The 12,511-nt window shown below is 37.8% G+C and overlaps 1 protein-coding gene across 3 annotated transcripts in view; it reads left to right on the forward strand.

The window, feature by feature from the left end:
• Positions 1 to 12,511, forward strand: part of TGFBR3 (transforming growth factor beta receptor 3) — a 206,118-nt gene that overhangs the window by 123,545 nt on the left and 70,062 nt on the right. For all 3 annotated transcript variants that reach the window (XM_077120291.1, XM_077120294.1, XM_077120293.1), the window contains exon 4: positions 8,921 to 9,058. In XM_077120291.1, coding sequence (XP_076976406.1) covers positions 8,921 to 9,058 — 138 coding nt within the window. The remainder of the gene's footprint in view (positions 1 to 8,920; positions 9,059 to 12,511) is intronic.

A 12,511-nucleotide genomic window follows, 5' to 3' on the forward strand; every position in this document is an offset into this window, starting at 1 on the left:
AAGCCTCCAAACCATCACAGAGAGGGAGGAGAGAGAGAGATTGATCCTACTTCCAGCACTACCATTTTCTAACCCTATAACTTTGGATAAATAACTTGCCTGTGAGTACCAGTGCCTTCATCTTAAAAATGGGAATAATTAAATAATCATGCAAAGCACCTCTTGATGAGAGCAATGAGTCTTAACTCAATAGGAGAGGAAATACTGTTCCCATATACCTGCCCATTGCCTTTCTTTGGAACCTGGCATCACTGCTTCTATCCCCACTATTCTTAGTAACAATGTAACCCAAGGGAAATGCTGTTGTTGTAGTTTTCTTTTTGCATGGGCAGGCACTGGGAATCGAACCCGGGTCTCCGGCATGGCAGGCGAGAACTCTGCTGCTGAGCCACCGTGCCCCGCCTGGGAAGTGTTTTTGAAAGTTTGTATTTTAGAAATTACCCCTCTCCATATATCTCTTTTCTGCTGGAAGGGTAATACTGTGTGTCCATTCAGAATTCCTTACCAGCTTCAGGTTAATATACATTCTGAGAGTGTACCTTTTTAGTTCAGGGGAATCCAAATGCCATCTTTTGATTCTAGAGCATCTTAAATCACTACCTGAACATGGAATTTTGTATTTTTTTGTTTCACAAATTCACTAACTCTAAGATGGCACTAAACAGCAATCTTTATTGAGATCTATGACTGTAATTGGCAGATTGGTAATAATTAGTACAGTTCCGAGATTGTGTGGCTATTGGATTCCTGCTCTGACCACTTTTAAAATCAGCTTCTGCCAATCACTTCAAATGATTCCACAGTTCTGTTTACCACAGTACTGACAAGCAGGCAATTCTGACATGCGAATGTTATAGACATATATACATATCAAAATACTGGTTTACCAGGTAAGTAACAAAAACGATTTCAAGCTCATTATAAAAAGTAGAAGTGAAAGGGAATAAATCTTACACAGTACATAGTTATATGGCACTATGGTTACATATTAATGGTTACATATTAATGTTAGAAATAATACCGTTAGAAACAACAATAAAGTGATTAGAATGGATCTGTTAAGTGTGGCGAAATATGAAAAAGATACCTTTTTCCCCCACTTTAATCGATGTGCAAATATTGCCTTCTTTCATTTTGCCTAGACTTTTACTTTCAAATGATTTTAACACAGTTCATTGCCTGAATGAAAAGCATTTAAAATTCCATGCCTCTAAAAGATAGCAGGACATTTGGTCAAAATTCTTTATCTTTGTTATCTGTCCCTGAGAAGGAAAACAAACTCCAAGGTTTTTTCACATTTTATTTGTCTTACTATTAAAGATAACAGTTTCCTTTTTACTGTCTAGTATGGTCCCCACACATAGCATGCACATGGCAGATGATAATAATCAGGGCGTTTATTTCAACAAATCCTGGGTGTAGCCTCAGAAACCTCTCCAGGCAGTCTCTGCCATTCAGTTTGGTAGGATGAGTTAGAATCTCTTTGCTTTTCTTGACAGTGTTTTTAAGTTCAGGTTGAACCTGATAGTGAAATGAGTGTTCTCTTTACTGGATATAATACCCTTTCTTGACCAGAAAAATATGACAGTATGACCCTGCAACCATTGCTTGACTCGCATTTCTGTAATTACTTTCACTGGTTCTTCCTATTATTCATTCTTTCAGAAAACTTGTTGAATTTGCTAAGCCTAAGAACGCAGGAGAAAGTATGACTCAGTTTCTGCCCTTGAAGAATTCCCCAAGGGGTTTCACAATGTAGTGGGTGAGACAAACATCTAAACAGATGATTACAGTACCATGGGGAGGGTAACACATGTACATCATTCTGTGTGAGCACAGTGTGCATTACAGTTCCGCCTGCACGCTTGCGGAAGAGTTCACTGGAGACTGCATCTTGAGCTGCATTTTCAGCTGGATGTACTTGTCCTTCCAGAAGCATCGTGGGAGGGCACTCCAGGCCAGATCATGAAGGGACATGGTGTGTTGGCGAATTATGCAGAACAGTATTTAGATGGCATAGTGCTTTACTACTGAAGGACAATAGAAAAGGGCCTTTCAGTGGTTCTCAGACTTGTCAGGCTGCCTTCTGAGGGATCCAGCAGAGTTCCTCTTCTCTCTGCACCCACCCAAACATACTCACATCTAGGGTCTCCCCTATCCCTGCTTCTCTTCCCCATAGCTGTGCGCTGCTCTGGGAGGGACGGGGCAGGGTCTCTGGAATCCCACTGCAACTCTCCCAGGATCCCTTTAGAGGGTCATGACCTGTAGTTTCAGAAATACTCTTCTGTTTATATGAGCTTTTGCTTCTCAACCCCCAACCCAAATTTAGTTCTGAATATTTTTCCAGAGCTTTCCAAAATATGGGGCAGAGAGGGCCAGGCTTATTTCTGCATCAAATTTCAAACTTTCATTTCAGTTTTTTTTTTTCCTTGTTTGTGTTCATCTTGAATTATTTTCAGAGGATCCCAGGGAATCCTGAACCATGCCCTTGGTAGTGGTGGGATTAAGTTCTGAATTGACTGACTGTGTTCCTCTCAGCACATTCAGTTGTTCCAAGACAAAACCTTGGGAAAAGAGCTTGCTATGAGTTGCTATTGGAAGGCAAAATCTTTTCAGGCTGCTCTACACCAGAAAGAACGGTTGCCTAACTTCCCAAAGTAGAAGCACTGAGGTTAAAGGCTCTAGGACCCAGGATTGACATTCCTCTAGAAAGTCAAAGAAATACAAAAATAAAATAATGAGGAAATTTTTTAATGCTCTAAATCCACCCCTTTTAGAATATTTTAAACGAATCTTTTTACAGCAACTCCTAGAATGTGAATGATAAGCAGTGGCAAATAAAATGTCAGCTACAGGGGCTCCTCAGCCTGGCCACCAGAATATGCTTTAAAACACTGCAGCGGCATCTAAGTACTATGCTTTTACCAGTAATTGGTCAAATCTGTGGTCATACTTGAGCTCCTAAAAGTCATATTGCCTAAATGTGAGATCTAAGTTCAGCTACGGAGACTGTGCTGTCCTGAAATCGGTTCACGTCTCACTGTCAGTCTGTGTGTTGCATAGGTGCTGGGAGACCGAGGTTCTGGTGTTTTCAGTTCCCGCCAACACTGTTGCCAAGTGCATGTGTATTTAACTCTGAGGAGGGGACAGATGATGGCTATATACAAACCAGGGTGTGATTTTATGGGTCTAGGTTATAAGCATGCTGTTTGAGTTCTTATCTATTTTAGTGTAAACTGATTATTAAATCATCCATTTAGGGTATTTTTTAGTCTTGTTTTAGATAAGAGGACATTTACTGGTAGTGTTTTGGATGACTTCATTGTTTCTTGGGTCCATAAGGACTTTTATGAGAATCAAAATTGTCAAAATGGAACCTCACTGGCATGTTAGCAAAACTGGAGAACTGTTAGACTTTCAAATCGGTTGTTTCACTCACTTTGCTTTTGTTTGTTTTAACAAACCCCAGGAGTAGGAGATCTAAATAATCAGAAATCTTTTGAAATCTCTGTGGATCCTGGGAAATTCAAGACAGTTTTCATATACCTCTTTCTGTAAACAGAGTGTTTTTTTTTCCTTCCTGTAAGAAAGTAAGAATTCATATTCATAAAGTGATTTACAGAGTTTGAGATAATCTATAATTTTTGTTTATTGAAGATAATCCTTGAAAAACTGAGAAGCCCTCGCTATGACAAGGTCGAGGGAAAATTGTCCTTGTTATTTTCTGATGATAATGTGGACAAGGACATGTTTCCTAAATGGGAGATGGGAAGATTGTTTTTCCATTCAGAGACTTTATGTTCTTTCAAGTTGGCCTTTATAAGAGTTTATCTTTTACTCAAAATGCCTTTGGTCAAAATTATGCTCAGATTACCCAGAAAAACACTCAAAAGATTACTTTGAATTTCTTTATAAAATAGAAATACATTAATTACATCAGGTATGCTTGCTGAAATGCATAGACAACCTCAGAAGACCTATTCTATATAGATATTGTAGAACAGATTAAATAATTAGCATTTTTCCATTTAGGGGAGGGATCAGCAATGTATGAGTGATAATATCTGCATATGGGATGTGACTCATCAAATTACTTTAGTTTTCTCTCACCAACAGGAAGGCTGAACATTTAGCAGTGTTTGAGACAAAAATGATGAGAGCAGAAACTCTTAGACTAAGCTTTGTGGACCCCTATGTGACCAAAGTATGGATTTCAAGAGGTCACTGACCCACCCAGACAGAAGTTGCATGTGAAGATATTTCAGTTGATTTGTCAAGTTTTTCTCTTAAAAGGATGACATTTTATCTCAGAGGTGTAATTCTGTCTTTAATTAGATGAAGCCATCTTGTTTCCATTTCTGCTGCTAGAATTTTCCTACTCTTCTACATTGGGTTCCTTAATTTGGGTTAATGGGTACTTAACCTGGAGTTCATGAGCCCTGCAATAGATGTATTTTCCTTACACTGCCTGCAAAATTTTGTGTATATATGGGTTTTCTTTAATTGACATACCAAAACAACATACAAACGTGAACATTCTTAACATACAAACATTCTATATACGATACACAATCAATGGCTCACAATATCATCACATAGTAGTATATTCATCACCATGATCATCTTTTAGAACATTTGCATCACTCTAGAAGAAGAAATAAAAGAAAAACCTCATATATGCCAAACCCCTGACCCCTCCCTCTCATTGACAACTGGTATTTCCATCCACCCAATATCTTTTAACCTTTCTTCCCCCTATATTTTTTTCTATACCATTTACCACTTCCTTTTATTGATAACTAGTATTTCAATATACTCGATTTATTTTAACATTTGTTCCCTGTATTATTTATTTATTTTCAACCCATATTTTTTACTCAGCTGTCTATATTGTAGATGAAAGGAGCATCAGATACGAGGTTTTCACAATCACACAGTCACACTGCAAAAGCTATGTCATTATACATTCATCTTCAAGAAGCACAGCTACTGGAACAAATCTCTACAGTTTCAGGCACTTGCTTCTAGCCTCTCTAATATACCTTAAACAAAAAAGGGATATCTATATAATGTGTAAGAATAACTTCCAGGATAACCTCTCAACTCTGTTTGAAATCTCTCAGCCACTGACACTTTATTGTGTCTCATTTCTCTGCTCCCCCTTTCAGTTGAGAAGGTCTTCTCAATCCCTTGAGGCTGAGTCCCACTCATTCTAGGGTTTCTGTCCCACATTGCCAGGGAAGTTTACACCCCTGGAAATCATGTCCCACGTAGAGAGGGGGAGGGCAGTGAGTTTGCTTGCCATGTTGGTGGAGAGAGAGAGAGAGAGAGGCCACATCTGAGCAACAAAAGAGGTTCTCGGCAGGGGGTGACTCTTAGACCTAATTTTAAGTAGGCTTAGCCTGTCCTTTGCAGGGATAAATTTCATATGAACAAACCCCAAGATTGAGGGCTTGGCCTTTTGATTTGTTTGTCCCCACTGCTTGCGAGAATATCAGGAATTTTCTAAATGGGGAAGTTGAATTTTCCCCCTTTCTTGCCATTCCCCCAAGGACACTTTGCAACTACTTCTTTATTCACTGTTCAAATCACTCTAGGATTTATCGGGGCATCACACTGGACAAACCTATGAAATCTCTTGCCCTATTCAAGGTTCCATGTATTTGTGGTGTTCAGTTAACCTGTCCACTATATATGGGTTTTTTTGGGGGGGAAGGAGGATTCTCAAATGGTTTATGACTCCCAAAAGATTAACAAAAAAGCCATTGATTTAGGGAATAGTCATTGTTCCCCCAGTTGAGATGTATCCCTTTTATTCTTTACAGTACACGTAGCCCTAAGGTCATTCATTATTATTATTATCTTATGAAGCCCATGCATTGAGTAATAACCCTTAATTTTATGTATATATCTGACAGGTATTTGAGGGTCAATTCTTTAAAATACTGTTTGGATTTCCAAGCTGGAAACTGTTGAATATCATTTATACCATTTTTCCATGGGCTATTTCCTCTCACAGTTTTCCTCAACTCTGGTCTTTAGACCATGGTTGCTGGTTAATGTAACCACCAGTAGGATGCTCTTATCTTTCTAACTATAGTCTTTCCTGAGCTATAATTGGTGAGAAAACTTTTTTCTTCTTTTCTCTTTCTTTCTTTTTCAGCCTGAGAGAAATTAAACAACGTGAAGCGTAGCTATTTAGCCAGGAATTCTTTAGGAGATATTTTGAGTATACTACCCTCAATTTCTGGGATCATTTATACCTTCATTATTTTGATTGTTTTTGGTTGTCCTTTATCTCCCCTTTAGCAAGATTTATTCAAGTGAAGAAAGGACAGAGGAGGTAAGTTGCTGAGGGATTAGGTGAACCAGCGTTTGGGGGATTCTTTGTCTTAGCCAAATGATCTTTTTAAAAAAGTATGGGTCATTTTTCTTTTAATTTCCCAATCATAGTGTGATTTCTTCTTTGCCAATGGTTTTTGGGACTTAGCCTGGGCCCCGTGTGCCAGAGTTGGATATTCTTCTTGGCCAGACACTGCCACATATTGAAGAGGGAACTGTTTCCAGGAAAGCTCAGAGAGCTGTGGCTCTCAGAAACCTTCCCTTGATTGAACGAGCCAGGCCTCGAAACTTTTGACCATCTGGAAAATATTGGACGGGAACACTGATGTTTGTCTCTTATATCTTTTTTGTTTAATAATTATTATTATTTTAAAATTCTAGTTCATTTGAGATAGTAAGTTAATTAACTTTTTGTAGTATACATTTTGGCCCAAACTTTTGCTTATCTATAAACTCCAGCAATTTTATAACTGGGGACTGCAAAGAAAATCATCAAAAAAAAAAAATAGCTAATGTACTCTCTGGCCATATACATTACTATTCCTTGGGCCCTTATGGGGTGCAGTAGACAGTTTTGAAATCAGTAAATCTGGAAACCTTTTTACTGACATGTGCTATTAGTGAAAGTCAGAATGTTTCTTCATAGTTTCCAGGCACTCTTGAACAAGTAATGGTTTCGTCTCTCCCTTCCTCATAGCATATGCTCTCTCCAGTTGCCTCTGCCCTTTCTACATCCTTTTTTATTTTCAGTGGCATTGATCTGTTCATTTCTAAAAGGGCACAGCATCTCCAAAGTGCTGTGAGGTAGCGTCTTGTACAACCAAGGGACACATTATTTTGCTCCACGTGACGTTGCTGTGCATTTAGTACTCTGCTTATGCCAAATATAAAAATGACCCTAGATGGGTTGCAGATATAGTTCAGGACAGTTTTAGAATTTCACATTTTTTAAATTTTTCTATAAATTAACTAAATCCTTTTGAAGCAAGTCATATTTTCATCCTTTTCTTAAATCTTAAGTAACATAACTTTTTACATTTGTTGATGAATCAGCAGTGTTCTTGTCTTCTATGTCAAGCATGCTATTACACATAAGAGACATCTTTACCTTATTTACAGTCTGTTTTCAAAATTAAGACATGTATACTAAACAGGTAATAAACCAGAAGGTATTATATACTATAGAGCAAGTTATTCCTAGAATAAAGTACTTTTGCATCGTTGGCGAGTAGAGAATCAAAACAAGTAGTTGACATTTACTGAGTCAATGTAAGCTTCATGGGTTAAGGTGTAGCTTTTGAAAGATAATTAAGGTTTGGTGCCTTATCATCAGTGACCTGAAATTATACTGTAATAAATGACTGGTTTCATAGGCTATACCTGCGAAAAAAAGGGTAGAGATACATTGACACCAGTGGGCTGGCAGCCATTGGGTAGATGTAAAGTAGTCCAGCTTTTAGTGCTGTTTCCCTAGTGATCGTATATGCTCAGATTGTAGATCTGGGCCATTATTTCTGATAGGGTCCGTGGCTAAAATGTACTGTTACCTCCATCGTATCACAGTCTTTGCCTTTTCAAATCCTTTTTGTCCTTTCTCTTCCTTATCACCTTAAGGTGATCTTTGGTGAGTTCACCCAATCTAAATATGTGGTTTTTGGGTCTTGCCTCATCCCTTTGTACTGAAAGCCAGGGTAAGCTTTCAGTACAAAGCTCTTTTGAGTTTCTTTGTTCAAGTTGACCTACGTTGGGTGGTGAGCTCCAGTAGGATTTGATTTAATGCATTGTTTCCACCTCTACTCACAGGTGGTTTTTGGTGATGCTAATGACAGCAGTGGTAACTACAGTGGTCCTCGGTCCACAGTCAAACTGGCTGCAATATTCCTATCCAGGCTCTTTTTTTTTTTTTTTTTAAACTAGAGCTATATGCAAGCAGTTTTTATTCTGTGTGTTCTCTGTGTTTCATTTCTTTGGAAAACCCCTTCAAGCTAGTAACTTGGGATGATGAAAGCATCTGGGATGATGAAAGCATTGGCAGCTCCCCCTTGGCGCTCCCCTCCCCATAGCTTTAGGCGATTTTCTTTGGCAGAACTCACTTAGCTTTATGGAGGTTGGCGTTGACCTGGAAGAGAAGAAAGCCGTTTCTTTGGAGATCCAGAGGGATGACCAGTTCCAAGGGAAATCTGTTTTCCAATTTTTAGCTTAGTCATTTGACTTGAAGGTATGATAAGGCAGCCCTGAAGGAAAGTAGCTTTTATTCCACCTTTGCCACTTTTGGAAAAAAAAAAATGATTCCCTTTATCTCTGTTCTACTATTACTGCACTGGAAACTAAATCATGTTTTGGTTGAGATTAGTATGGGTTGAACCATTTGAAATGTCCATTTTTCCAGTAGAAAATGGTAAATATAAGCAATTTTATATAGTCAACTTAATATTTCTTCTTCTTAGAATCTGAGCTAGCTTATAGGTCATTTTTTTTTATCGTAAACTGTGGGAAAGATGCATTCCAGATAATGCTGTGAATGATTTTAAAAGAATGCAAGGGCTGAGATGTCCGTTCTCTTCTGCTTGCTGTCTAGGTCACTCTACACCTGAATCCCATTTCCTCAGTCCACATTCACCACAAGCCTGTCGTGTTCCTGCTCAACTCCCCACAGCCCCTCATCTGGCATCTGAAGACAGAGAGGCTTGCGGTTGGGGTTTCCAGACTTTTCTTGGTAAGTGTGCAAAATCCCCTCCCAAATTGAACTTTAGCACAGAACCAAATATATATAATGAACCCAAAAGTTTGCAAGGTTTAGGCTTATTTCATTGAAATAGTACCAGAGTCCAAAGATTGTTCAGTCTGGAGTATGCTTTTAGAGATATTTGGATGGCATAGATAGAAAAGCAATCACAGAAGGCGAAACACCCACCTTCCTCTGGGAATAGAATAGTCAGTCCGGTTTGCACGCTGAGCAGGACGCACAGTCGTACTATGAGGCCTGAGCTTTGGTTTCAGCTCTGAGATTCCCTTTATAGTATCTGAAGCAATGTAAATATTGTAAATAGCCACTAGGTGTGTGGTCTCTGACCACGAAATAAATATACACAACCCATTCTATTTGTATATACCACAGCCCTAATTTCTGATATCAGATCTGTTTGTTGAGAAAGTGACACAGCGCACTCCAAAATGAAATCATTTGTATTTTATTTTTTTTGAAAAGCTGGAAACCAGCCATTGTGGAAAGATCCAAATATTACCTACTGTTTGTAAATCATGTCCTTTTGAGTTTGCCAGAACATTCAAATCGCTAGTTGTAGAGAAATAGATGGGTTGTTTGGATGGATACTTGGGGTATGATATCATGTCTGATGATGAGCAGTGCTGCAGCTTTGTAGTGATAAGTCACAGTGTCTATTGCTAGGGCTCCATGCGAATGCCCTTAACTGCAGAGCCTTAAGCTTTCAGACTACTTGTATCTATGAGCATCAAAACAAGTGGAGGCTTCATTTAATGGTCATTCTCTTGCATAATGCATAATAAACTTTGTCCTGTTCATGGCTCTTAATCTGGCTCTCAGTTTCTTTTTTTTTTTTTTTTTTTTTATTAATTAAAAAAGAATTAACAAAACAATTAGAAATCATTCCAATCTACATGTACAATCAGTAATTCTTAATAACATCACATAGTTGCATATTCATCATTTCTGGCTCTCAGTTTCTTGTCTCTTTATTTGAAGGGTATATTTTGAAACTCAGAGATATCTACTGAATAAGAGTCCAGAGTCAATACACATAATAAGTAGGTAAATAAATGCTTGAGGGAGGGAGAAGGGAAAGCTCCTCCTTATAGTAGAATACCAGTTAATAAACATGGAAGAAATGACGGAGTTAGGAAATTTTCATTTTGCATCCATCATAATTCAGGCATCATCAGTGGATGTTCAAGCTAAAGGTCATAGAGGGAGTTTGAGGAGCATAAGTGTATATAGTCTCAAAGGGCCTTTCTACAAGTTATTAATTACAAAAGAAAAATAGTAATGATAAACAGGGAAAGACACTCCCAAATACCTTAACCTATTGGTCAAAATTAACATCACCACATGGGACAGGTGATCACTGTATGCCTTTGAATGTGATACCTGGTGAAAGAACACAGCAGCACTTAGGTAATGTTCTAGCCACAAATGTGCATAGCATGAATCTAATTGTGAGAAAACATTGTGCAAAAGCAAATTGAGTGACAGTCTATAAAATAACTGGCCTGCACTGTTAAAAAATGCCACTCATGAAAGACAAAGAAAGGTTGAGGAATCATTCCAGATTAAAGTCGACTGAACAAGACGCATCATCTTCAAGTGGGTCCTATTGAGTTAGAGGTGGGAAGAGCAGTTGCTATAAAAGACGTTAGGGGATCACTGATGAACTTGGAATTTGGCCTGTATATTAAATTATTGTATCAGTGTATTTCTCAAATGTGCTAATTCTACTGTGTTATGTAAGAAAATATCTTTTTTGTTACATTTAGGTATTAAGGGGTAAAAAATCTAATAATACAGAAAAAAATACATATGTATAGATAAAATAAAATAAATATGGCAAGCTGTGAAAAATTAATGGTCAAATTGAAGGATATACAGGAGTTCTTTGTACTGTACTTGCAACTTTGCTGTAAATTTAATATTTTATTAAGTGCTCATTTAATAGTTTATTTCCTTTAATTCTTAAAATAATCTTATGATGATGGGGCATTTATCTCATGTTACGGATGAGGAAATAAGATGTAGGTTATCTAGTGGCCAAAATCATATGGTTAATTACCGACAGATCTGACCTACTCTGCAAGGTCTCATGCTAAAATGCCTCTCTTCATACTCATAGTTATTTCAAGCCCCTGTAATTAAAGGCATTTGTAAAAGTAAGACTGAGTCATATGCACATTTAGCCCTTCTACTAAAGAGCTGCACTGTCCACCACTGTAGGCACTAGCTGTGTGTGGCTGTTTAAATTAATTGGAACAAAAAAATCAATGCCTCTATCACCCTTGTGTATTTCTGGTACTCAGTTGCCACAGGAGGCTGTGGCTGCCACGTGGGGTAGTTCTGGAGAGGTGGTGAGCACAGGCTCTACCTAGCCTGGTTTCAATCCAGGCAGTAAGCTTGGGTAAATTACCTAATCTTTCTGTGATTGATTTTCTTTGTTTGTAATATGGGAATAATAGTAATAGTCCCTATGTTACATGTTGTCATCCTGATTAAATGAGACTGAATGTAAACATTTAATACAGTGCCTAACACTAATGATTTCACAGACATTACTTTCCATTGTTGTTATTTGTTTTTATTCATAGAAAAGGATACTTGGTAAGGATGTTGAGCTTACCATTTGTAATTATAAACTCTGTGCTTGAACAGCATCAGACTGAAAGGAGTTCCTGTTTCTCTGGGTTAGGGGTCCAGGTGAAAAGCGTGGGTCATGCATTTAAGCAGATAGTTATGCCTGTTACCTTTTGGGTACCTTCTTCAACCTGCCATCTCATGATTTTTTAAAAATATTTTTATTGACACATCCTCACATACATACATTCCATACATGGTGGACAATCAATGGCTTACAATCTCATCACATAATTGTATATTCATCACCGTGATAATTTTTTTAGAACATTTGCATCACTCCAGAAAAAGAAATTAAAAAACAAAAACACCTCATATATACGTATACCCCTTACCCCTCCCTTTCACTGACTATCAGTATTTCCATCTATCCAATTTATTTTACCCTTTATCCCCACTTTTATTTATTTATTTATTTTTAACCTTTGTTCTCCCATTATTTGCTTTTTTTTTTTTGCATATTTTTACTCATCTGTCCATTCCCTAGCTAAAAGAAGCATCAGAACAAGGTTTTCACAATCACACAGTCACATTGCAAAAGCTATATCATTATAAAATCATCTTCAAGAAATATGGCTACTGGAACACAGCTCTACAGTTTCAGGTACTTCACTCTAGCCATCTAATACAGCATCAATTAAAAAGGGGACATCTATATAATTAATAAGAATAACCTCCAGAATAACCTCTTGACTCTGTTTGAAATCTCTCAGCCACTGAAACTTTATTTTGTCTTATTCCCCTCTTGCCCCTTTTTGTCAAGAAGGCTTTCTCAATCCCATAATGCTG

This window comes from Tamandua tetradactyla, chromosome 11, assembly GCF_023851605.1.
Source record: "Tamandua tetradactyla isolate mTamTet1 chromosome 11, mTamTet1.pri, whole genome shotgun sequence".
NCBI classification, from domain to species: Eukaryota; Metazoa; Chordata; class Mammalia; order Pilosa; family Myrmecophagidae; genus Tamandua; species Tamandua tetradactyla.